The 27,414-nt window shown below is 37.7% G+C and overlaps 1 protein-coding gene across 6 annotated transcripts in view; it reads left to right on the forward strand.

Moving 5' to 3' along the window:
• The window catches only part of TSEN15 (tRNA splicing endonuclease subunit 15), a 132,669-nt gene that overhangs the window by 13,007 nt on the left and 92,248 nt on the right, over positions 1–27,414 (forward strand). For 5 of the 6 annotated variants that reach the window (XM_067728895.1, XM_067728894.1, XM_067728896.1 and 2 more), the window contains exons 4-5: positions 22,625–22,766; positions 25,618–25,751. In XM_067728895.1, coding sequence (XP_067584996.1) covers positions 22,625–22,766; positions 25,618–25,677 — 202 coding nt within the window. In that variant the 3' untranslated portion in view covers positions 25,678–25,751. Of the gene's footprint in view, positions 1–22,624; positions 22,767–23,317; positions 24,659–25,617; positions 25,752–27,414 lie in introns of those variants that run through there. The other variant, XM_067728899.1, reaches the window with a different exon arrangement.

Genomic DNA, 27,414 nt, shown 5'->3' on the forward strand with positions numbered 1-27,414 from the left:
TCTGGTGGTGTGTTTTGGGGTGTATGTGGACTTTTTATGATTTTAGGCAGCCTCTCTGATAATGGGTGGGGTTGTGCTAGTTGTTTGCTAGTTGTTTGGCATAGGATGTCCAGCACTGTAGCTTGCTGGTTGTTGAGTGAAGCTGGGTGCTGGTGTTGAGATGGAGATCTCTGGGAGATTTTTGCCATTTGATATTATGTGGAGCTGGGAGATCTCTTGTGGACCAGTGTCCTGAAGTTGGCTCTCCCACCTCAGAGGCACAGCACTGACTCCTGGCTGCAGCACCAAGAGCCTTTCATCCACACGGTTCAGAATAAAATAGAGAATAAATAGAAAGAATTAGTAGAAGTAGGAAGAAAGGAAGAAAGGAAGAAAGGAGGAAAGGAGGAAAGGAAGGAAGGAAGGAAGAAAGAAAGAAAGAAAAGGAAGAAAGAAAAAGAAAGAAAGGAGAGAGGGAGGGAGGAAGCAGGGAAAGAAGGAAAGAAGAAAGAAAATAAAGTAAAATAATATAAAGTAAGATAAAATATAAAGTTATTAAAATAAAATAATAATAAAAAAATTAAAAACAAAACAAAACAAAAACCGCACGGATAGAACCCTAGGACAAATGGTGGAAGCAAAGCTTTACAGACAAAGTCTCACACAGAAGCATACACATACACACTCACAAAAAGAGGAAAAGGGGAAAAAATCATAAATCTTGCTCTCAAAGTCCACCTCCTCAATTTGGGATGATTCATTGTCTATTCATGTATTCCACAGCTGCAGGGTACATCAAGTTGATTGTGGAGCTTTAATCCGCTGCTTCTGAGGCTGTTGGGAGAGATTTCCCTTTCTCTTCTTTGTTCTCACAGCTCCCAGGGGCTCAGCTTTGGATTTGGCCCCGCCTCTGCGTGTAGGTCGGTGGAGGGCGTCTGTTCTTCCCTCAGACAGGACGGGGTTAAAGGAGCCGCTGATTCGGGGGCTCTGGCTCACTCAGGCCGGGGGTGGGAGGGGCACGGAGTGCGGGGCGGGCCTGCGGCGGCAGAGGCCAACATGGCGTTGCACCACCCTGAGGCGCGTGTGCGTTCTCCCGGGTAAGTTCTCCCTGTATCCCAGGACCCTGGCAGTGGCGGGGTGTGGATAGTGACCTGTGCTCGCGCACAGGCTTCTTGGTGGCGGCAGCAGCAGCCTTAGCGTCTCATGCCCGTCTCTGTGGTCCGCGCTTTTAGCCGCGGCTCGCGCCCGTCTCTGGAGCTCCTTTAAGCAGCGCTCTTAATCCCCTCTCCTCGCGCACCAGGAAACAAAGAGGGAAGAAAAAGTCCCTTGCCTCTTCGGCAGGTCCAGACTTTTCCCCGGACTCCCTCCCGGCTATCCGTGGCGCACTAGCCCCTTCAGGCTATGTTCACGCCGCCAAGTCCAAGCCTCAACTCCCAGCCCCGCCCGCCCGGGCGGGTGAGCAGACAAGCCTCTCGGGCTGGTGAGTGCCGGTCGGCCCTGATCCTCTGTGCGGGAATCTCACCGCTTTGCCCTCCGCACCCCTGTTACCGTGGTCTCCTCCGCGGCTCCGAAGCTTTCCCACTCCGCCGCCCGCAGTCTCCACCCGCGATGGGCCTTCCTAGTGTGTGGAAAGCTTTCCTCCTTCACAGCTCTCTCCCAGAGGTACAGGTCCCGTCCCTATCCTTTTGTCTCTGTTTATTCTTTTTTTTGCCCTACCGAGGTACGTGGGTGGGGGGGTTTCTTGTCTTTTCGGAGGTCTGAGGTCTTCTGCCAGCGTTCAGTAGGTGTTCTGTAGAAGTTGTTCCACATGTAGATGTATTTCTGGTGTATCTGTGGGGAGGAAGGTGATCTCCGTGTCTTACTCTTCCGCCATCTTCCCGGAAGCCCCGTTTTCTTCTTTAAATAGAATTAGTTGGAAGGTTAACTTAGTAATCCATTTTTATACTCTTGCATTTAATAACTCAGAGGGCTTAAGTCTATGTGTTTTGTTTTTATATAAATATTCATAATTATATTATGCAGTGGAATAATAATATACAAAATAGCACAAATGAGGCCCAGTACACATTAGATTTATTATGCCTTTTATGGCATGAAATTTTCTCAACTCAAAGTATGCAAATAACCTTTTAGCAAAGATTTGTGTGTGTTTGTTTGATTTCATTCCTCAGTTTTTAACAGGAGTGATATTTTTAGGTAGTAGGCAAACTTTTATCTATTTTTACTTCTATGTGTACTTTGTATGTAAAATGTTACATATCTAACAGAGATGCTGCAATTTCAGACGTTTGTTGTTAATGTAGGAATTTTCCTTCATTAATAACACAAAGAAAATTATTGACTTTGAAGCTTTGGCAGCCTTGTATAGGGAAGAAATTCATTAAGCCAAGTCCTAAAAGTATTTGGGTAGGAATTTATGAAGGTAGCTCACCTTAAAAAAAATACATTTTTTTAAAATTTAAGGGAACAAACAGCTCTTAATTTATCTGATAATAAATCACCTACGAAAATAAATAACTCTGTGTTCACTTTTGAATATCATTACTGTCAGATAATATTGCTTGGACTTTTTAGTTTAGCAAATATTTATAGACAATTATGTGTCAGGAAGTGGTCTAAGTGCTAGGAATACCGTGTTGATCAAGACAGCCTCTTTCTTTTTTTGAGGTATAATTGACAGGCAACATTATATTAGTTTCAGGTATAAAACATGATGATTTGATATTTCATGTATTGGGAAATGATCACCACAATGAGTCTAGTTAACATTCATCACCATACATAGTAACAGAATTTTTTTCTTATGATGAGAACTCTTAAGATCTACTTTCTTAGCCACTTTCAAATATGCAATAGTGTTATTAACTGTAATCACTATGCTGTACACTACATTCCCATGACTTATGTATTTTATAACTGGAAGTTTATACCTTTTGACTCTTTTCACCCATTTCACCCACTGCCTCTGGCACCCACCATTCTGTTCTCTGTATTTATGAATTTTGTGTGTGTGTGTGATTCCACATCTGCATGTGGTATTTAAGACATTCTGTTGAAAGTAATGTTCTAGCACTAAATGTTGGCTGGAAAATAAATTTTATTTCATTTTTTGGTAATTGTTAGATGAGATCTGGTAAAAACAGAATTGTCCTTTGTTCAGAGATTTAATTAACTGTAATTTGGGACCACCTCCACTTATTTTATTGTTAGGTAATTGAATAACAAGGGTAGTGGAGTACTGATAAGTACTTTACACTAGGTTGTGTCAGGACCCAAAAGAAGGACAGAAAAAGCCTCCTGAAAGTTGTAAGACACCATGTTTTAGTAGGACAAGTGCAAGTAGTTAAATGTGCCTGCCTGCCTAGCATGGAATCTAGTTCAGAGTAGGTGATTAATGGCATTGATTAAGGCCGCTAATGAACAAATGAATGTATAGAACTCATGAGAAAAGAAGGGAAGGATGGGAAATGAGGCTGGAAGAGTTACCTACATCACGAAGGCCATCACTGTTTTCACTTTTTTGCTGTTACAAATTGTACTGTAATGAATAGCCTTGTAAATATATCCTTGTTCTCATGTATGAGCGTTTCTCTAATATAGAAACCTAGAGGTGAAATGGCTGGGACATACAGCATTTATACCTTCATCTTTACTGGTTATTACTAACTTGCTCTCCAGAAGGTTATCAGTTTATGATCCCACTGACAATATATAAGTTTCCATAGACTAGAAGAGATTTACTGACATATAGCTGACAAAGATTAATTCAGAATGTGTAAATAACTTCTCTGCCTCAAGGAAAAAAACAACCCAAATGAAAAACATGGGCAAAGAATGTGAACAGGCAGTTCATAGAAGAGGAACTGAAATGCTCAAATCTATTTGTAATCAGGGAAATACAAATATAAGACGTGCTTGTTCATGTTTATCTTGATGATGCAGAAGTTTTCAGACAGTTTATGTTGTTATTGTTTGACAAAAAGAAGACATGGGGGTATCTTTGAACAGGGCTATAGCTAGCTCATAACATGCCTTGGAGCGAATTAGAAAAAGGGACTCTCTCTGGACATACAGAAAAAGTCTCTTCACCAGGATTCAAGGTTTGGCAAGCACCATAAATCAGATTTCAGACGCACTTGTACCTGGCATCCTTGTGCAAGGCACAGTCTGTACAATATACATGATTCCTTACCCCTGAAGCATGTCTGTTGAGTCCTAGGTTTCCAGAAGGAACTCTAAAAGTTGCTGGTACATGGATGGTGTTATTGAAGGGCTTTAAGCAGGGGAGTGATGCTGTAGGTTATTCCATGTGGTTATAAGAGTATTTTGCATTTGTAGAGAAGGTACAGAATTTCAAAGTACCTTCACATGTATACTCTCGTTTCATCAGCTCTAAAATCCTTAGTGGTATATAGGGTACTTGTTTTATCCTAATTTCACATATAAAAAGCTTAGATTAAAAATGTGGTTTTATTTATGCTCTACTGTTTCCAAAAGATAATAAAGGATTAAATGAGTTGCGTCAAGATCTCATAGTAGATAACAAAGTCTCATAGCTATAGTTCTTCTTACTTTGTTGGTGATTTTAAAATCTTTTACTGTAGAATAAAACCAGATACAGAAAACTACATAATATAAATGCATAGATCGAGTTACAAGGCAAACATTTTGAACAGTTGTAACCCACCAAGTCAAGAAATAGAACTTTTCTAGCCATCCCAGAACCACTTGAGTGTGCCCTGTCCTAAGCATTACCTTTTCCTTTCCCGTTATTCTTACTTTTATAATAATAACTTTTATTTTGGCTATACTATTTTATGGTGTACTCATGGTACATTTCAACGTTTCCCTGTCTTCTGTATTTTCTGAAAATTGGCAACTGGAACCAGGGCCTTGATTATATTATATTAATAAGACTGTAGCTGGTGGTCTGTACTTTGGTCAGGAGGCATGTAACGTCCTTTTACTTTTTTTTTTTTTTTTTTTTTGCGGTACGCGGGCCTCTCACTGTTGTGGCCTCTCCCGTTGCGGAGCACAGGCTCCGGACACGCAGGCTCAGTGGCCATGGCTCACGGGCCCAGCCGCTCCGCGGCATGTGGGATCTTCCCGGACCGGGTCACGAAGCCGTGTCCCCTGCATCGGCAGGCAGACTCTCAGCCACTGCGCCACCAGGGAAGCCCCTTTTACTTTTTATATACATTTTAAAATCAACTTAATTTCTACAAATAAAGCACTTCTTTATTTACATCTCAAATTTTTCCCATTAAAAAACGTTTTTGGTTATATCCTGTAAATCTCTGTTGATCTGCAGTAGAGTCCAGCAAACTCTTTCCGTAAAGCTCTAGATAGTAAATATTTTGGGATTTGCAGGCCATTTGGGCTCTATTGCAGCTCCTTAGCTCTGCGATGTTATGGTGAAAGCAGCGTTAGACAATACATAAGCAAATGGTGTGGTTTTTATAACTTTATTTACAAGAACAGAGGGCAGTCCAGATTTGGCCCATAGACCGTTGGTTTACCAACTCCTGATCTGTGGGTTTTGCCTCTATCCTTCTCTTTTCCTTACAATTTTTCTGTTAAAGAACCTGGGCTGTTTGACATGCATACTCTCCCATAATCTGGGTTTGTCAGTTACTCACGGTGCATTTCAGCGTGTCTCCCTGTCCTCTGTATTTTCTGCAAATTAGCGGCTGAAACCAGCAGCTTGGTTAGATGCAATTGGATCATGTTAGTAAGACTATAGCTGGTAGTCTGTTCTTTCATCAGGCAACATATAATGTCTGGTTACCTCTCTGTGTGACCTTAGTAGCATTGATGCTTAATGCCTAGCTTTGACTGGTGGTTTTAACCTTTGTTGTCCTTGTTGTTCTGACCTATGATTCTAGTCCACTTCCCTTGAACTGCAGCACAGATACAGTAGAGCTTTGGTTCATATATTGTTCCCAGGACCTCTTAGTGCTGACTTCCCCCTTTGACTTTCACTCAAGAAAGCACAGTAGAATGGGTGTAGGTGAGAATGATGATATATTATGGGGAATATTAATTTTATATTAAAATATGACCTGCCAACTTTGATGCTTTGTTGTTAGAAACAAATTACTTTCTACGCACTGCACAACCAACCTGAGCAAACCAGCCGTACATCACTGTCCTAGACTGTGTTGCTTAGCTGCTTGATTATAGTGCTTTTTTTTTTTTTAATGCTCTTTATTCCTCAAAAACTTTAAAATGACGTTTTTATTACTAGGGAATCTGGGTAGTATACAAAGCCTGAGAGCCAGAGGAGCTGGCAGCTGCTGCGGGTGCAACTTCATGTTATCTACAAAGGGCATATTACACATTAAGGCATGATAGCTGTCTTCTTTATTGAAGTCCCAAGTTTTGGAGTCTGTTGTTTGTAATACTGGACCACACTCTTGTCATTTACATAGTTAACTACAACTTAGTTATAAAATATTTCCCCAGTGATAACAATAAATAATCTCACTGTAGCTCTTAAAGTTACAGCAGTAGCTACCTTGCTGCTTGCCTGCTGAGCGGCAGAGTGGCATATATATTTGCAAGGCTTATGCTTTCCATTGTTTATTTTATGGTGTATATGTATTTGGTGACTCCTTAAAAGGTAACAAATCTAGACAACATTTAATGTTATATCTGCGTCAGTTTCTAAGAATGCCCAAACAGTTTTTGTATCCATTTCCTATTTATCTTCCCAGGCTTTGGACCTAGTGATTTTATGTACATAGTTTCTGGCAAGAGTACAGACAGATTCCATTACAGAGCAAATGTGTATTTGAATAGCAGTGAGTGAATGCATTACTTTGAGCAAAAGTACAGTTTATGATTGGTGTTTTCTGTAAAGCAGTTATGCATAATATTTGCTCATAGTTAAAACACTTTGGCGTATTTTTCAAGGCTCAGAAGGTCTTATGTATACTGGTCCCTTGTGAAAATATTGATTTAATACTACTTGCTGATCTCCAGTGGCAGAATAGAATTGGTAAAATGCCTATATCTGATACCTAGTGGGAAAATTATGTTGATGGAGTGTGAAGTTGTTTGTGTTTCTTGAAGGGAAAGACACAGCTCCTTTTTCTCTCATCTAAAAATACTTCCTAAAGCTAATGTAAAATAATCTTTAGCTTACATTTTAAAATAGTAAGTTATGTATTCGGATGGCATACGGAAAGTACTCTAGATTGTTTCTCACTAAAGTGAATCTAAGAATCCATGTAGCAGGTTTGGTCAGTGACGGTAGAAGTATGACTACAGTTTGCCCAGACTTCGTGATGGTATAAAATCATAGTAATAAATTCACAGAGGTCAGAGAGATCTGATGAATTTAAAAATGAGACAACCAGAGGAATGCTAATGAAAGACAAGGGCCTTTTTCAGAGCTAAGGAAGCAAATGAAGTCAAATTTATGTTCACATGGCTTAATTAGCTTCTCTTTGGACCATCCTGCCATTGATATTTGTTGAGTGTCCCTAAATGTGTGAAGTATATTACAACAAAGTTAGGATAATAGTTTTACAGGCTTCTGTAATTATTAGTATTATAGGTAGTTACAAATGGGAAAATATCTTAATAAACTGACACAAGGACCCATACCAAATTGTGAGGAAAAAAAATGTTTTTCTGTTTTTTAGCTATCGGTTTTGGGGTTTTTTGTTTGTTTGTTTTCTGATAGAACTTATGTTGTCTTCCAGTTTCAATGTCAATTTAGTTTCTTCGGTAAAATATGAGAGATGTGCTGAAAACTGAAACCCCAGTTGCCATATTTTAAGCTTATCTGCTTTTATACATAAGTTTTTTAAAAAAAAACTTAGCAAAGTGTTTTCTACAATCATGAGATTCAGGGACAGTTAAGATACTGTTTTTTGAAATGCTCTATAAATCTCCTTTGTTACAAAGGACCATAGTACTTTGCTTAGTAATATCAGTGAATCATTCATCTTTTTAAACCCAACTAAATTATAAATGGCTGTCTTCTCTCAGTGCCAGAGAAGGATAGTGGACAGTTTATGTGAAGATGGAGCCTGTCTAATGACCATTTTATCCACCCCACTTCCACAAATTTGTGACATTTCTTTTGATGTGTGGTGATTGATAACCTCTCTAAAAGAGTTACCTTCAGCCAGTTTATCTGAGAGGCAATTTTTCCAAATATTCTCTTTCTTAGCATCTTCCAGTCTGAATAATACTCTAGAAATTTAGAAAAAAAAGCCTTCAACATTCCATATACCAAATTGGTCATCTGCTAGTTCAGCAGCCATAAGGCTAAAAGTCTAAGAACTTTTGTCATTTGGTTTGATCAGAACTCTTTTGGCAAGATTCTTGTACAATTTATGCTTTAAGAGAACTGAAGACAATTCATTCAGAGCCAAAGTTAGGATTTCTAGCCTGTGATTTTTTTTTTTTTTTTTTAAAGTGAGTCCAGGAATGCTCTTGCTCATCTACCTGCTCTTACTGGTCTTTCAATGCTCACTCTTTTTTTTTTTTTCTGCGGTACGCGGGCCTCCCACTGCTGCGGCCTCTCCCGTTGCGGAGCGCAGGCTCCGGACGCGCAGGCCCAGTGGCCACGGCTCACGGGCCCAGCCGCTCCGCGGCACGCGGGATCCTCCCTGACCAGGGCACGAACCCGCGTCCCCTGCATCGGCAGGCGGACTCCCAACCACTGCGCCACCAGGGAACCCCTAAATACAGTTTTTAAAGACTGTAAATAGTAATTTCTCTTTTCTTAAAGGTCATGATTATTTTTAAAATATTTTATTAGCTGTTTATGTGTTATCACAGCAGTAACCCAGGTAATAAAATAGACCAACTGTTTATTTTTAAATTCATTGTACCATTGTTTTTATGGGGAGAAGAAGAAGAACTCATATTTTAAAACACTGAGATGTGTAGGAAAAATTAAAATTTTATTTATTGTTCTTATACTAAAATAATATAACTTTCAGTAAAAATACTATGAACGTATATAATTATACTTTTTCTTTAAGCATTAAATGTAATGAATATAAATGAATATTAATATAATTATAGACTATCTAGAGTCAAAGAAGCATGTTTTGGTTTGGGGGGAAATTATAAAAAAAGTAAATTGCATATTACTCCAGCATTTTCTAGTTTGCTCATTCATTTACTAGGCATCTGTTGTGTGCTGGACTCAAGGGATCCAAAACATCACAAGATGCTCACAGTCTTTAGCTGAGACGGACAGACATTTATAGCCATCGTGATGAATGTAATGAGAGACGTGTACGAGGCACTGAGGAGGATTGCAGAGGGAGGAGATAGAACTTGGCTGGTGGTACAGGAGGTGCGGGAGGCTGAGAAAGCTTCCTGCAGGACGAGCTATTTGAAATATGTGTAGGCATTCCATGTGGAATGGAGTTGGGAATGGATGTTCCTAACAGAAGTAATAACATGAGCAAGGTATTGAGGTCTGAGAGGGCATGGAAACTGCAAATCGTTCCTTAAAACGGGGTATTAGTAATGGCAGAGGGAGGGCGTGCCTGCAACTGGTGAGAAAGCCCTGGGTTAGGGGTGTGTGTGTGTGTTGATGTGAGAGAGATGGGAATGGGAGAAGGAGGAGGGAGGGAAGGAAAGAGAGACAGAGATAGAAAATATGGAAAAAGTACCCCTTCTCCTGGTAAGCAATACATCAGGAGAGGCTGAAGGGGTTAGGGAATTCAAAGATAAGAGAAAGTTAAATCAAGTGTTTTGCCACTTTGGGAGATGCTGGTATATCCTGAAAAAAAAAAAGGGAGGAAAATTATTTGAATCAGAGTATTAGGAATTGTAATGCTTGTTTCCATTTTCTCTAAAGATACCAATTAAAATATACAAATCTGCAAGGATATAGGAAATGACCAGCAGTTAGTGCAAAACCAAATTTTAGGGATTTGAGGAGATTAAGTAACTCCCTCCATCTCTTGCTATTTCACAAGCTTCCTTTGTTGAACCTTTTCAAGTTCCTGGCCTCAAAATGTTAAAATGTTCTAGGGCTTAGGCCTAGAACTTAGGCTTTTCTCTTCTTAGGTAGCTTCATCTGGTTCCATGGTTTTAAATATCATTGATATACTGATGACTTCCAAATTTATGTCTCTTCCTCTGCCTCTTCTATGAATCTAAGACTCATATTTAACTGTCTACTTGACATCTCCACTGAGATCTAAATGGCATCTCAAATTGCCATGTCCAAAAAGAACTCTTTCTGTTTTGTAAATAAGTTCATTTGTACCATTTTTTTTTAGATTCTGCATGTAAGCCATATCATATGATATTTGTCTTTTTCTGTCTGACTTACTTCACTCAGTATGAGAATCTCTAGGTCCATCCATGTTGCTGCAAATGGCATTATTTCATTATTTTTAATGTCTGAGTAATATTCCACTGTATATATGTACCACATCTTCTTCATCTATTCACCTGTCCATGGACATTTAGGTTGCTTCCTTGTCCTGGCTATTGTAAACAGTGCTGCAATGAACATTGGAGTGCATGTATCCTTTCAGACCATCTTTTTCTCTGGATATATGCCCAGTAGTGGGATTGCAGGATCATATGGTAGCTATGTTTTTAGTTTTTTAAGAAATCTCCATACTGTTCTCCACAGTGGCTGTACCAATTTACATTTCCACCAACAGTGTCGGAGGATTCCCTTCTCTCCACACTTTCTCCAGCATTTATTGTTTGTAGATTTTTTGTTGATGGCCATTCTGACTGGTGTGAGATGTTATCTCATTGTAGTTTTGATTTTCATTTGTCTAATAATTAGTGATGTTGAACATCTTTTCATGTGCCTCTTGGCCATCTGTATGTCTTCTTTGGAGAAATGTCTATTTAGGTCTTCTGCCCATTTTTTGATCGGGTTGTTTGTTTTTATGATATTAAGCCACATGAGCTGTTTGTAAATTTTGGAGACTAATCCCTTGTTGGTCGCATCCTTTGCAAACATTTTCTCCCATTCTGTGGGTTATCTTTTCGTTTTGTGTATGGTTTCCTTTGCTGTGCAAAAGCTTTTGAGTTTAGAAGATAAACTGATGGTTACTGGGGGGAATGGGTCGGGGGGGAGCAATAGTTAGGGAGTTTGGGATTGACATGTACACACTGCTATATTTAAATTGGATAACCCACAAGGACCTACTGTATAGCACAGGGAACTCTGCTCAAAATTTTTCTTATTTTAAAAAAATTTTTGTTTTATATTGGAGTATAGTTGATTAACAATGTTGTGTTAGTTTCAGGTGTACAGCAAAGTGATTCAGTTATACATATACATGTATCTATTCTTTTTCAAATTCTTTTCCCATTGAACTCTGTTCAATATTATGTAACAACCTAAATGGGAAAAGAATTTGAAAAAGAATACTACATGTTAAAAAAAAAGAAAAAAGAATTCTGTATTTGTCCCCTAAACGGCTCCTACTTTCAGTAAATGGCAACTCTGTTCATTCTGAGGCTCAGGCCCAAAACCTTGGAGAGAGTTATCTCTCTCTATCTATCTATCTATACTTTATTTTTTAGAACAATTTTAGATTTACAGAAAAATTGAGCAGATAGTACAGAGGTTTTGCATATAAGCTTCAGTCCAGCACAGTGTTTATTAGTTGTTACTATTGTCTTGTCTTAGTATGGTACATTTGTTGCAAATAATGAACCAATATTGATATATTATTGTTAAGTAAAGTCCATAGTTTACATTAGGATTCACTCTTTTTATTGTACAATTCTATTGATTTTAACAAGTGCATAATGTCATGTATCCACCATTACACACAGAATAGATTTCCCGCCCTAAAAATCCCCTGTGCTCCATAGATTCATCCCTTTGCCCCGACCCTGAAGTGCTGGCAGCCACTGAACGTTTAACTTTCTCTGTAGTTTTACGTTTTCCAGAATGGTATATTTGAAATCATACAATATGTAACCTTTGCAGATTGTCTTCTTTCACTTAGCAATACACGTCCTGGCCACCATGGTACTGTTAGTTTTTTGAATTTTAGCTATTCTAATTCATGCATAGTAATGTCTCTTTTTTTTTTTAATTTGCGATTTCCTAATGACCTATGATGTTGAGAAGTTTTTCATATGGTTATGTGCCATCTGTGTATCTTCTTTGATGAGGTATCTGTTTGGATCCTTTGCCTATTTTTTATTTGGGCTGTTTGTTTTCTTTTTGTTGAATTTTGAGAATTCTTTATGTATTTTGGATACAAGTCCTTTATCAGATATGTGTTTGGCACATATTTCCTCCCAGTCTGTGGCTTCTCTTTTCATTCTTTTAATAGAGTCTTTTGGGGAAGAGAAGGTTTTAATTTTAATAGCGTGCATCTTAATTATTTCTCTTACAGATCATGCTTTTGGTGTTGTATCTAAAGGCTCATCATCAAACCCAAAGTCATCTAGATTTTTTCCTATGTTGTCTTCTAAAAGTTTTATAATTTTGTGTTTTACATTTAGTTCTATGATCCATTTTGAGTTTAATTTTTGTGAAAGATGTAAGATGTGTGTCTAGAGTCATTTTTTTGCATGTTAATGTCAGTTGTCCAGCACCATTTGTCGACAAAACAGCTTCTTCATTGAGTTGCTTTTGCTCCTTTGTCAAAGATCAGTTGACTGTATTTATGTGGGGTCAGTCCTGGGCCCTCTATTCTAATTCATTAACCTATTTGTCCATTCCTTCACCAATACCACATGGTCTTAATTACTGTAGCTTTATAGTAAGTCTTGAAGACAGGTAATGTCAGTCCTCTCACTTTGTTCTTTTCGGTATTGTGTTGGCTATTCTAGGTCTTTTGCCTTTTCATATAAACTTTAGAATCAATTTGTCAGTATCTACAAAATAACTTTCTAGGGTTTTGGTTGGGATTTTGCTTAATTTATAGATCACAGTGGGAAGAATTGTCATGTTAACAGTATTGAGCCTTCCTCTCCAGGAATATGGACTGTTTCTCCATTTATTTAGATCTCCTGTGATTTCTTTCATCAGAGTTTTATGGTTTTCCTTATACAGATGCTGTACATATTTTTGTTAGGTTTATACCTAAATACTTCACTTTTTTGATGCTAATGTAAATGGTGTTATGTTTTTCATTTGAAATTCCAATTGTTCATTGCTGGTATGTAGGAAAACATTGACTTTCATATATTAACCTTGCTATGTCTCTTATTGGTTTTAGTCTACCCAGTTCTCAGACCTCCAAATTAATTTGTTAACAAATTCTGTCAGTTCTCCCTTAAAAGTATATCCAAAATCTGACCATTTCTCACCGCTTCTGCAATACTCTGTCACTCTGGTGTAAGCTACTATTATCTCACTCTCTGTACTATTGCATCCTGAGAAGTGGGCTTCCTTTAATAACACAACATTTGTCACTACTCAATATACTATATATTGGTTATTTTTTGTTTGTTTGTTTGTTTGTTTACTCTCTTCTTCCCCCACTTCCTCCATGGAAGCAGGAACTTTGTTCTATTCGTTGCTGTTTCCCCTGTGCCTAGCCTGGTACCTGGTATTTGGGGTTAAATATGTATTTGTTGTATGAGTGAACTCACTCAGACTACTCAGTTCCTGCAACAGAGACTTGCTAAATAATATCTTAAAGACCATAAGGGTGCTACAAGCAACCTTCCAAGAGTTTCTAAAAAATTAGAATGTCTGCAAAATTCATCACTATTTCCCACACTTTACACTGTAACTCTAACTGGTATACATCTGAAGAGAGAACAATCACAGATCTGGAGAGTCACTCTGCCAATGCTATGAATAGTCTCCTTACCTTTTAGTTAAATTCGTTTTCATCCATATCTTCCCCTCCTCAACATGCCCACCCCCACTTCAACCCTTAGTTTTCCTTAGTGCCTTGGAAAAAGAACTTGTATTAATGGTGCAGTAAAGGGTTAATAGAACTGAGTTCCTTCTTTAGAACATGTTTAAAGTTATGAAATCTAACTCTGAAAAGCTACATATTTTTTGAATGATACTCCATTATTATTTCCCTGTAATCAAAAATATTCCTCTCTCCAAAAGTATATTCTTTATTACAAATTCATTAAATGATCATTATTTTATATGAGGCCTGAAGTCTAATAACTAGTAAAACGATTTGTCATTTGGCTTCCCTGCATATCAGGATGTGTGTCCTCATACTACCTCTGTTGGAAATCTGTTTCTGGTGAAACCCCCAATTCTGGCAGCTTCTTTCAACTGACATAGCATTTTTTTCTTACCCTCAAAAAAAGCTTGCAGTTTATTTTAGAATGGCTTCCCACTGGGGTGAATAGCCACACAGGCACTTAATTGTTCAATAAACCCCCTTGGGCTTTTAGCTGCCTTGATTTTTTAGGAGGAAGGCATCGGCATGATTGCTAAGGAGGTGGTCTGTTATTCTTGAAACTTTCTTCAGGACTGAGCCTGTGGATGAATAAGGCACCGTGGGCACCAATTTAATTTTGCATTGTGTTTCAGAGTTGCATTATTGCGTGTCGTTTCAATATATCATAATGAGGCAGATCAGGGAGTTAATGTCTTTTATTGATGAAGCTACAGTGTGTATCAGTTTGGCTACGTTGAAGAGGACAGGAGGAGATATTGCTTTCTGTGGATTGAAATTAATAATAATTTTAACCCATGATGCATTCTAGTTTGACAACATTGAGGTTAAAATTAATGTTGTCTTTAACTTTCTTGTCCTCTGTGCAAATCTCCAGAGATTACTTAGTCTCTATTGTAGGATTGTTACCCAAAAAATGAATGCTAAGGTTTATGGAAAGCATTTGAATAGCTTGGAGAAAGGGCAGTAGTCAAATAATGTTCCCTATGTGTTTGCCTCTGGCACATTCTCAAGTTAGCTTTGTTAAACTTGGGAGCCACTCTGTTTTCAGTATGCTGAGCCCCTCTCTGAACAATTACGAGAAAGAAAAACCTGTTATAAACATCAAATTCTGTTGCTGTTCATGAACAACTATGATTATTACTGATTTATCTCTTTCTTTAGATGGGATTTTTTCCCTTAAAATATAATGAACTCAGAACCTGAAATTTTTATTATTAATACATAGGTTATGTTTTACATATGTGTATTACTATCACATATGAACCATAAAGGGTTTTATTATCTAAATTATTATTTTAGATTTGTGTGATGAAACTTCTCTACAATATTTTTGCAAAGAACTGAGCTTTTAAAAAATATGCGTATAAGGAAGCTTTGTTCTGTGGTTTCTAAATTAAGATTTCAAGCTGTAAGCTTGTTAGAGGTTAAGTGAGACTATTGTATTTTAGTGATGCTTCAGTGTCCTCAGCATCTTTACAACCATGTGTGGTTTTTAAAATAGAACTTTGGAACCTGTTGTTGTTACATTGAGATTGTGCACTCTGTTGACTTAAAGGCAAGGTAAACATTTTTAGGAGTTTATTAGTATCCCATAAAGGAAACATACAGGACAGATCTCAAATGGGCAAAGATGATGGCATTACTTTAAACATATGTTAAAAATTGACTAGAAGAGATCCTGAACAAGAATCTTTGTAAGACTTCCCAAGTGTGCTTTGGGTAACAGAGGCAGATAAACTATTTTATTCTGTTATTACTGCGAGGATTCATTGGTAATTTTCCCCTACGCTACCAAGTAGGATAAACAGAGCTCTGAGAGGGGAACTTCTATTTCATTTGGACAGTGATTTCCCTCAACTCCAAAGACAATACCCCCTTTACAACTCTGAGCTAATTTTCAAATGTTAGCATTTCCCACATGGGTGTTTTGAGTAAGTCTGAAAATGTTTTGCTATTTATATCAAAGAACTCTGGAAACAAATATGAATGAGATGGAAATTTCTATCCTAAATTTTAGTATATGGTCTAGAGTTCCCACACAGTTTACATTAGGAAAACAACCATGCACACGCACACACGTATGTATGTACATTTCTGATTTAAACCACGTCCTATCTTGAGAAAAAGAAAATACGTAAAAGTTGTCTTAATAGGTTTTATTTCCCTTTCCGTCTGTGTCCCGTCTTCGTCATACTCTGCCAGTTAGGTATATTTAAAGAAACTTATTTTTAAGTTATGTGTATTACAGTGGCTTCAGAGTGTTACTTTCCATCAGTGCTGTGTAATAAGGTTTCTGATTAATATTTATGGTTGCTTTATATCTTTCTAAAGTAAACCTCTGATATGAACAGTAATCTAGCCAATTGTCATACAATTCAGCATAGGTGGAAATTATTTTTTAAGGGGAAGGTAGTGGTTACACTACCTTTGCAAGAATGCAAATCTGGTATAGATACTATATATAATAATACTGTATTCAGTGACTACTTGACAGTTTGCAAAGCCTTTTCATGTATGCCACCTCATTGATTCTTAAAAAAATCCTATTTGTAGACATAGAGGTATACTATCTTCAGATTACAGCACCATTTGTTAAAAAGACTTTCTCCATTGAATTGCCTTTGTCAAAAATCAACTGATCACACTTATAGCATATTAAGAAGTAATACTTATGACAATATTAACACAAAGGATGGGGCTATATTGAAGCAAGGAAATGATATCAGAGATAACAGAGACTAACTTGAAGAAATGAATAGTATCAGAAATATTAAATATGTAGGTTAATATATTTTTTATCCTTTTTCCTCTTAACTTTTTAAAAAGACATAAGATTGTATAAAGCAATAATATAACACTGTATTGAGTTTATAATATATAGGCATAATATATATGACAATGATAGCACAAAGGAGGAAGAAAGGAATGAAAGTTATACTGGAGTTTCTATATTTGTTTTAGAATTGAATTAGTATTAATCTGAGGTAAATTGTGAAAAATTAAGATACTAATATATTATAGTGATCTCTAGAACCACCACTAAGAAACTCGAAAAAGTACAGTTGACCTTTGAACAATGCAGGGGTTAGAGGTGCCAGTCCTCTGCACAGTTGGAAGTCCAAGTGTAACTTTACAGTTGACTCTCTGTATCTGCAGTTCTGCATCCGCAGATTTAACCAACCAGGGATCATGTAGTACTATAGTACATATTTATTGAAAAAAATCCACATATAATTGGACCTGCATAATTCAAATCTGTGTTGTTCAGGGGTCAACACAAATTAAAATTACAATGGTACACTAGAAAACATCAATTTATTACAAAAGAAGGTGGTAAAGGAGGAACAGAGGAACAAAAAAGACATGTGATATATAGAAAACAAACAGCAAAATGGCAGATATAAATCCAACAATATCAGTATTAATTTTAAATGTGAATGGATTAAACACTCCAGTCAAAGGACAGAAATTATAAGACTGTATGTAAAAACAAGATCCAACTACATGCTGTCTGTAAAAGAGACACTTTACATTCAGAGACAACAATTTTGGAAAAGTCTCAGCTGTTTCTTCTATACTGCTATAGTCTGAATGTATCCCCTATGTTTCATATGTTGAAATCCTAAACCCTGAGTATTAGGAGGTGGGACTTCTGGAGGTGCTTAAGCCGTGATGGTGGAGCCTTCATAAATGGAATGAGTGCCTTAAAAAAAGACCTCACATTTCAGATAGCTCTGAGAAACTGCTCCAAAGAGGTAGGGGGGAAAGGTCAGTATATATATGTGATTTTGGTGAAGGGGGAGTACCTGCAATTAAGCACACATTTTTTGCAGAAGGTTTCTGCTAGTCACGAGGAGCAGACGTCACCACAAAGGATTTTAGTGCTTTTCTAGATATGAGGAGACACAAGAATTGGGCTCATAAGATCAGCTCCTGAAAATATCTAACTATCGGAAGACCTGTTCTGCCAGTTTTTCCCAGAGCACAGGGCGCCTCATTTCTGCTCTCCACACTGAACTCCTTTCAGGGGGTGTCGAAAGTCAGCAGCTGCAGCAGCACATGACTTAATCCTTGTAGAGGGAGATGGCAAGTGCTAATGGCAATGCCAGTTTGTAGTTGACAGCGCCCACAGCCTAATACCAGAAATCTGTGAATATGTTATGGCAAAAGAGACTTTGCAGATGAGATTAAGGATCTTATGATTGGGAGATTTGCCTGGATTATCCGGGCGGGCCTTATTAAAAAGAGAGAGCGAGAGAGAGACCTTACAGAGATCCCTTGCCCCTTTTACCCTGTGAGGACACAGTAAGAAGGTGCTGGCTATGAGCCACAAAGAGGACCTCCACCAGAATGAGACCATGCTGGTGCCTTGATCTGGGACTTTCCAGCCTCCAGAACCCTAAGAAATAAATATCTGTTGTTTATAAGCTGCCTGGTTCTGTGATATTTTGTTATAGCAGCCTGAACGGACTAAGACACACACCATTCTCTCCTTATTTTCCTCTGTAATTCTATTTACACATATGTTAAACTGATACTGCATCAAAGGCCTCTGATGTTTTATTTAAAGAAAAAAAATTTCTCTTTGTACTTCAGTTAAGTTTCTTGTGACCTGTTTTCAGGTTCACTAAATCCTTTCTTCTGCTGTGTCTAATCTACCATTAAGCCTAGTCTATACTTTGAAAATACATTTTTAAATTCTAGAATGTTCATTTTCTTTAGAATTTTCGTTTTTTTGCTTATATTTTTCATCTTGTCACTCATTTTGTCTGTCTTTTTCCTCAATGCTATAACATTTATTATAGTTATTTTAGAGTCTTTACTAATTCCAACATCTGTTTTTCAACAGCCTTAGTTTTCTGACAGCCATCTTGTATTGACTTTTTGCTCTTGATTATTAGATATATTTTCCTGCTTCTTCGCGTAGCTTAGAGTTTTTCACTGGATGCTGGACATTGTGTATGAAGAAAAGACTGATGTTGATAGACGGATGTCGATTCTACTCCCCGCCTCCAAAGAGCTCATCCTTTCCTCTATCTGGCAGGTAGAGTTAGTGTCTAGTTTAGTCAAATCAGAAGTCAAGAGGAATCATGGCTGAATTGCAGCTTCAGTTATCTCAGTTCTCTTCTTGGTTTCAAATGTCTTAAGAATGGGATCAGCCCTCTCTCTTCAGCAGGGCTTAGTGATTAGGGCTTACTTGCCATTTTCCAGTCCCTTCCCCAGCTTCTCATGCTGTTGCTTAAACACAGCAAAAGTGCCATGAGTGAGAGTTGGTGAACTGGAGGGATTGGTGGCTTTTAAGATTCCATTCCACCATGCCAGTTCACGTGCCATTTTTACAAGTAGTGCTTTTTTCTCCTGGTCCCAATGAAGTTGCTTGTGTGTGACTGGCTTACTCTTCCAGCCACTGTGGCCAGACTTGGCAGTTGCCCTCAGGGATGGAAATGGCCGTGTCTTGGTCTCTACCCTGGCAGGGCTCATTGCTCATTGGAATTTAGTTCCTTTAAACTTCTTTGTGTTTACCTCTCTTTTATGGCATTAAAGAAAAATGGCATATTGTTAAGCAAATCAGGTGTTTTCTCTTTATTATCATAGGAATGGTGGTCTTTTGAGATCTTTTATATCCTCATTAGAAGTGAAAACTTCTGTGCTGACTCTTGAATAAATAGTATTGAAAAAAAAGGGAACACTGCCTTGGTGATCATATCTTACCATTTTTATTCTTAACCTTTTTTTTTTAATAAATAAATTTATTTTTATTTTTGGCTGCATTGGGTCTTCGTTGCCGTGCGCAGGCTTTCTCTAGTTGCGGTGAGCGGGAGCTACTCTTAGTTGTGGTGCGCAGGCTTCTCATTGCGGTGGCTTCTCTTGTTGCGGAGCATGGGCCCTAGGCGTGCAGGCTTCAGTAGTTGTGGCATGCGGGCTCAGTAGTTGTGGTTCGAGGGCTCTAGAGCACGGGCTCAGTAGTTGTGGCACAGGGGCTTAGTTGCTCCGTGGCATGTGGGGTCTTCCCAGACCAGGGCTCAAACCCATGTCCCCTGCATTGGCAGGCAGATTCTTAACCACTGTGCCACCAGGGAAGCCCCCTTAACCTTTTTCATAATGTAGAGTAGGGGTCAGCAAACCTTTTCTTAAAGGGCTAGATAGTAAATATGTTGGGCTTTGCGGACAGAGTGGCAAAATCGAGGCTATTATGTAGGTATTTATATGACCATTCAAAAGGTACCATTTAAAGATGTAGTAAAGATTATTCTTAGCTCATGAGCCATAGAAAACAGGTCACCATAGTTTGCCAGGCCCTGGTATAGAGACAAATGATAAAACAATTTGACTGTTTTGATGAACTAAAAGCAAGCAAATATCAGATACTTTTTTTTTTTCGCGGTACGCGGGCCTCTCACTGTTGTGGCTTCTCCCGCTGCGGAGCACAGGCTCCGTACGCACAGGCTCAGCGGCCATGGCTCACGGGCCCAGCTGCTCCGCAGCATGTGGGATGCCCCCGGACCGGGGCACGAACCCATGTGCCCTGCATCGGCAGGCGGACTCTCAACCACTGTGCCACCAGGGAAGCCCCAGAAACTTTTAAGAAATTAAATTCTAAGGACTTCTTTGGTACACCATCTACCACTGTCATCTACAATAATAAGTACCAAAAATGATGATCCTGACCTGTCAAGACACGTTTAACTTTTATTTAGTGTAATTGAATTGCATAATAAATTTTAGAAAAATGTTTATCAGAAATATTTTAAAGTTTATATGCCTGAAGAGTTAGTTGTAGCCATATGGAAACCTTCATTCAAAAAGCCTCATTCAGAGACTTCCCTGGTGGGCCAGTGGGTAAGACTTCGCTCTCCCAATGCAGGGGGCCCCAGGTTCGATCCCTGGTTGGGGAACTAGATCTCACATGCGTGCCGCAACTAAGAGTCCACATGCCGCAACTAAGACCCGGCACAGACAAAATAAATGAAGTAAATAAATAAATATTATAAGGAAAAAAAAAGCCGCATTCATTCTACCCAAGTATTCTACTATATATTGAGCATTAACAATTTTTATAAAAAAGCTTTGACCCTCAAAATGGGTACAATCCAGTGGAAAACAGACACTTAGATGTAAATATAAATACAAGGTAGTGATTGCAGTAATGTAGGTTTGCACAAGGTGCCTCTGTAGGGTTGGGGAAAGGTGGCAGGGAAGACTTCAGAGAGAATATGATGCTTTGCTGACTCTTGAAAAGGAATTAAGATTTTGTCAGGTAAACATTTTATTTATCCAGTATTACCATATTGTTGAATTGACTCTTTCAAGATCATTTTAGAAATGGTTTGACTATGAAGAAACAAACTTAGAAACTCATTCTCTCCTTATCTGATTACATACCTGTGAAATTTAAATGATAGTAGGTAAGCAGCTTTTTGTGACTGTTTTAAGAAACCAGTTATCACTCTGTAACATGTAGTGACTAAATGATGGTTTAGCAAGAACAATTTAATTTCAGCTTTTCTAGAAGTTTATTGCTGTTTTAAATCACTTTTAAAATCTTGTCTCCACCACAGGTTTTTAAAAAAGCATTATAATTACTATAGGAAGAATATTTCAAAGCAGAGACTTTTCTTTTTAGATACTTTATAGATTCAGTAGCTAGTAGGTTGGGTGAAGAATCACAAGAATTTTTACTTAGGGTTGGGAGTAGAATTTAAAGGGACAAATCAGACTTTTGTTAAAGAGAATATAGTGTTGAGTTATTTATGTATTCAGTTGTAGCATGTTAATATGCTAGTAAATCTTTTTCTAATTCCTGAAAAATTGGTTACCTTCATGAAAAAACAACTGATCATTTTTTAATTTGCCTTTTTAAGAAAGCTCCTCTGGAGATTATATTTTACTGAATTATTGAATACAGGTTTTATTGAGTAGGTAATAAGGATTTTTATTTTGTGGTAAACAAAAGCTAATAGTGTTTTGAAGACCTAGATATTGGATTTAGTAGATTATTTTCCACAGCAAGCAAGGTGAAATCCTTTATAACATTGATGTTTGATATATAATTTTACAAAAAAGTTTTTTCTCTCTATATTTTTCTTTTAGCTTTTATTAAGTAACAGAATACATATTGAGAGCTGCAAAAATATCTATATTCGTATCTAATAATTCTGATACCTGGAAAGACCCAACAGAATTATTTAAAAAGAAACAACTACCTGCAGAAAGATGATTATTACAGCTTACCTTTATTAGCACCCTCCTCCTCACAAAAAACCTGAAAGGACTTTACAGCAATAGGGGAATGATTGGATAAATTATGAAGCAATAGAATATTATGTAGCCATATAAAGGTTGTAATTATTAACACCAGTAGAAACATGGGGAAATGTTTACTATAATCTATTTTTAAAGAAACAAACCTGAATACCAAATTGTTCCACTGTAAGATACCAAGTTGGAAAATGGAAAAATGAGTAACCGGGATCTTTAGCTAATTTAGATGCCCTAAATACTGTTAGTGTCCCATTCTGTTGGTTCCTAAATGCAGTTTTGATTCTCTCAGGTATGATGATCAGGAGAGATGGGTGAATACAAAAGAGAAGGACTGAAAGTCAGTAGATGGCTCTTATTTGCAAGATCTTCTGTATAAGAAGACAACTTTAAATGTTTATATTTGAGCCTTCATACATTTCCTGAGTCCGCATTATGGAAATAATGTTATTGCCTACCTCTTCTCCAAGATTTTACAGTATTTGATCTTATTATTAATTGCGTGATTGTGAATGCTAAATGTGTTGTGACTTTATTTTCAGGATAAGGGAGATCTTGAAGGCATCTCGAAAATTGCAAGGTGATCCAGATTTGCCGATGTCTTTTACTTTGGCCATAGTGGAGTCTGACTCCACAATAGTCTATTACAAACTTACTGATGGATTTATGCTGCCAGATCCTCAGGTCAGTTTTGGGGCAACTATCAGTAAACATTGAAAAAAGAAGAAAGTTATGACATGATTTTAAGTGTGAATCAGTCCATTCACAGAAACATCACTTCTTTTGCAATATGAACATTCAAGGAAAAAAAAATGACTTGGTTTTTCATACCTCAGAAATGGCTATGTTCTGTTCAAAGTAACATGTTCCTAGCTGTTTTCACAAAAATAATTTGACTTCCCTACTCTACAGAAAATTTCATAGTTTCCCAGAGTACTTCATGAAGTCATGATGCATTTAATGATTTGATGAGTAACTGGGATGGAATGTAAAGGCTTATAATAGTAATAGTTCTGAGAACACTTAAACACTTCTTTAAGGAAATGTTAAATTGGTTGACATTTTGACAGGAACAATTTAATAAGTAAATGTGTTTTATATGATTTCTTTACATATATTGTTGGCATAATTGGCATAATCACATTACATGTCTTCCTAGTTTTGCTTTTAAATTACATTATCTATTGGGGAAAAGGTCCATCCTTATCTTTTTTTTTTTTTTTTTTATGTTGCAGAATATTTCCCTTAGAAGATGACACCTATACTTCCCGATGCTTGCTTTATTCACACAAGATTGGATTGAGACCCATCAGCCTGATTCATCTTTTATCTCAGAGATAGTCAGGGTTGACTTAGCTGGTCCCATTCCATAAGTTTTCTTTTTGAAGAATAAAACTTTCCCAGATAGAAGAATTTATTTTATTCAGAAATATAGGGTAGTTGCTCTAGAACTTTCTCATCTGGAGACAGTTTAATTATAGTTGTATACAAGTTTATGCCTAGGGTGTGTTCAGAAGGGTAGAACATTGTTGAGACTGCCACCTCTTTCCCTTACTCAACCCTCTCAGTGCCTTTTGGTCACTACAGCTAGCCTGGAATGGCATTTCAGGTACACCTTGACACCTGGAGAGTTTACTTTAGTCTGCTTTTTCATCCCCAATAGAAAGTATTCTTTCAATTGGTTTTTTCATGTTGCAATTACTGTCACTTCCCTCTTTGGTTGACTTTAAATCAAAACTAAAAATATGCTCATCCAGAGTGTAAAATTACATGTCTAGATTAATAGGGACCAGAGAATTGCTACCTACAAGAGTACTGGGTCTTTTTCTTCTGTTCTTATTACCACCACCTGTACTGTATCATAAGCTAGAATATTATAAGAGAGATAGTAGGGGACAGTGTTAACCTTAAAAACATCTTTCTTAAGTAGACCCAGTTTTTCCACTTTTGTTAATACCTCCCAATTAAGTTGCCTAAGGTATAAACAATTATATGCACAAAGATGTTTCAAGTGACATTTTGGGGCATATAATAATCCAAATTATAAATGACTTAAAAGTTTAAGGCAAGGGTCAGCAAAATTTTTCTGGAAAAGGTCAGAAAGGAAATATTTTAGGCTTTTCAGGTCATATAGGCTTTCTCACAACTTCTCAGCTCTGCTGTTTGTAGGACAAAAATAACCATAGACAGTATCTAAATGAATGGATATGGCTGTATTCCAATAAAAGTTGTTTGCAAATGCAGGGCCACAGTTTGCCAACCACTGGTCTGGGGAGATAGTCAGTGAACATATATAGCTAATGAATGGTGTGTTATGTACCCATTAAAAATTAGTAATTACCGGAAAACATGAGAAAATATTTAGTAACAAAAAGCAAGATACAAAAGTATATGAATGTGTATGACTGTGGCTATAAATAACACACCAAGTATATAATAAAAAGATGACAAAATAAATTACTAACTGGTTATAATAGGATGGCAGGGCAGGAAATGGATGACTTTGTCTTTCTTCAATATTTTAGTTTTTCTCTATTTGTATTACTTTTATAATAAAAATGTTTTAAAATAAAAAAGTGTCCTGAGATCTATATTAGTTATCTGTTGTTGCATACTAATATCACCACAAACTTAGCAACTTAAAATAGCACACATTTAATATCTCAAATTTGGGTCCTTTGTAAGGTTGCAGTCAAGGTGTTGGCCAGGGCTGCAGTGTCATCTGAGGCTTCACTGGGGAAAAACCTGCTTTTTCACTCATGTGGTTGATAGCAGCTTTCTGTTCTCTGTGGGCACTTGTACTGAGGACTTCAGCTTAGTGGGGTGTTGGTAAGAGGCCACGCTCTTTGCCACATGAGCCTTGCCAGCACAACTGGTTGTTTCCTCAAAGCCAGTGAGGGAGAGAGAGTCAGCAGGATGGACCTCCTAATATCATGTAATGTAGTCATGTACATCCTGTCACCTTTGCCATATTCTGTTGGTTAGGAGCAAGTCATGGCTAATTACGCTGGGAAACAACAATTACAAGAATGGAAAAATGACCAAAAGTAGGAAAATTACAAAATTGTATAAAGCATCATTCTTGATCTATAGTAGTTCCTGAACTCCTTTCCTTTGATATGTTTTGAATTTTACTTTCCTTCTTGATGGAAGGTCTTAGCAACTCCAGACTCCCTCTGCTTCCCCAGAAGGCCCAAAGATGCACCAATTCAGAACAATATGGGTTTCTGTAACCCTAGTCAGCAATTTGCAGATCTAAGGATCCTAAAACAGTTTATGATCAGTTCTTAGCATCTCTGCCATTTGATTCCTTTTGAGGGCTTTCATTACAGTGCTAGAAAAACAGTCTGCATTTTCAGAAAGAAATGTAAGGCTTAATGAATGTTAGATTGGTGTGTCAGATCTGGTGACCAGTGGGCCCCTATGTAACTACAAGACCAGAAGTGTCTTGACTGTGAAAGGAGCTTTCTTACAGAAATCTTTAAAACTAGGTCTTAATCTCACTGTATGTCCTGGGATGTCTACTCTTTTTCAGAATGTTCCCTGTGTACTTGACCGAAGTTGTTCTGTCCAAAGCCAGCCAGATACCTGCTAGTGTGAGTAATGGTCCAGGACAGTTTGGAAATGGAGATGACCCGCCTCTGTCAGTCTCATTTTAGTGAAAAATAGGTAAAGTGATTTCTTTTGCCTGATCAAGTAACTTTGTAATTGCATTTACACTTGTCTTTCTTGTTAGGCTATGGGCTCCTTAAGAACAGAACAAAGAACTGTATCTTTAAAAAATTTTTTTAATTGAAGTATAGTTGATTTGCAGTATTATATTTTATCAGTAGTTTCAGGTATACAACATAGTGATTCAATATTTTTATAGATTATACTCCATTTAAAGTTATTACAGCATGATGGCTATATTTCCTTGTGCTGTACATGTATCCTTGTTGCATATTTATTTTACATATTTATTTTATTAATCCCCTACCCCTGTTTTGCCCCTCCCTCCTTCCCTCTCCCCACTGGTAACCACTATTCTGTTCTCTGTATCTCTGAGTCTGTTTCTGTTTTGTTATATTCACTAGTTCATTTTATTTTTTAGATTCCACATATAAGTCATAACAAACTATGTCTTTTTTTATACATCTGTGTATCCCACCACCTTCCACAAACTGGCATATACAAAGTGCTCAATAAATATTTGGTGAATGAATGAATGCTGATTGTAGACTTGTTTAATGGTTTACTTTTTGCCTGAAGGCAAACTAAAATGATCCATTTGGACACCAGAGGGCACTGCTAAATAAGCACAAAATTTTCAGACTTCAGGAATGAATTAACTTGAGAAGTGGTGCTCTTGAAAGTTTATTTTCAATCTGTGGGAAATAGCATAAATAAAAATATAAATAAGTTTTATGTGCTCATACCCCCCTCCCTTTTTCTTTCTGGCATGACTCTAAAATTACGCTGTCTACTGACATTAAATATGTGACTTGATTCATGCTTTACTCAAAATATAAATCTATATTTAAAAATCAAAGCTTGGGGCTTCCCTGGTGGTGCAGTGGTTGAGAGTCCGCCTGCTGATGCAGGGGACATGGGTTCGTGCCCCGGTCCGGGAAGATCCCACATGCCGCGGAGCGGCCCGTCCGGAGCCTGTGCTCTGCAACGGGAAAGGCCACAACAGTGAGAGGCCCGTGTACCACAAAAAAATAAATAAATAAAAAATCAAAGCTTGTTTGGGGCCAGGGTGGGTGTTTTTTCCTAGATTATGGTTTTGTTCATATCCATATGCCATGATGCATTTCATTTTTTCCTTGCAAAAGCCCAATATATTAGATAAAATTTCAAGAGCAGATCACCTAGCAACAGATCCCAGCTCTGAAACACTCATTGAACTGGCTAAATCCCAGTGGTGAGAGACATAAACTGCTGCTGTTATACCTATAAACTTTTCCGTTAAAGGGAAGCCCCTCTCTAGATGGGAGCAGGGTGGGGGAAAGGGTATGCAATGATTCCTCTCTAGTGCTGCCTTTGCCTGTGTATTTTGGGGTCCCTAGTGAGTGCACCCTCTGCGCTGGGATGGCTTAGTAGAACGCTGAGTGATCTAGGTCCAATGACTCCAGACTGACTTATTTTGCTTCCTTGCCTGGGCCCCTCTAGGAGAATGTGTTCCTAAACACCACAGGTCTCTTGTGAAGAACATGAGGGTGGAGGCACTTTGGAATTCTAAGCTACAACTAGAATAGAATAATAATCTACAAAGTTCATGTAATCTGTGGTTTTTTAAAAAACTGAAACAGCTTTACACTTTTATATTCCTGGAACCAAGTGACTTAAC

Source organism: Pseudorca crassidens, chromosome 2 (genome assembly GCF_039906515.1).
Source record: "Pseudorca crassidens isolate mPseCra1 chromosome 2, mPseCra1.hap1, whole genome shotgun sequence".
NCBI lineage: Eukaryota > Metazoa > Chordata > Mammalia > Artiodactyla > Delphinidae > Pseudorca > Pseudorca crassidens.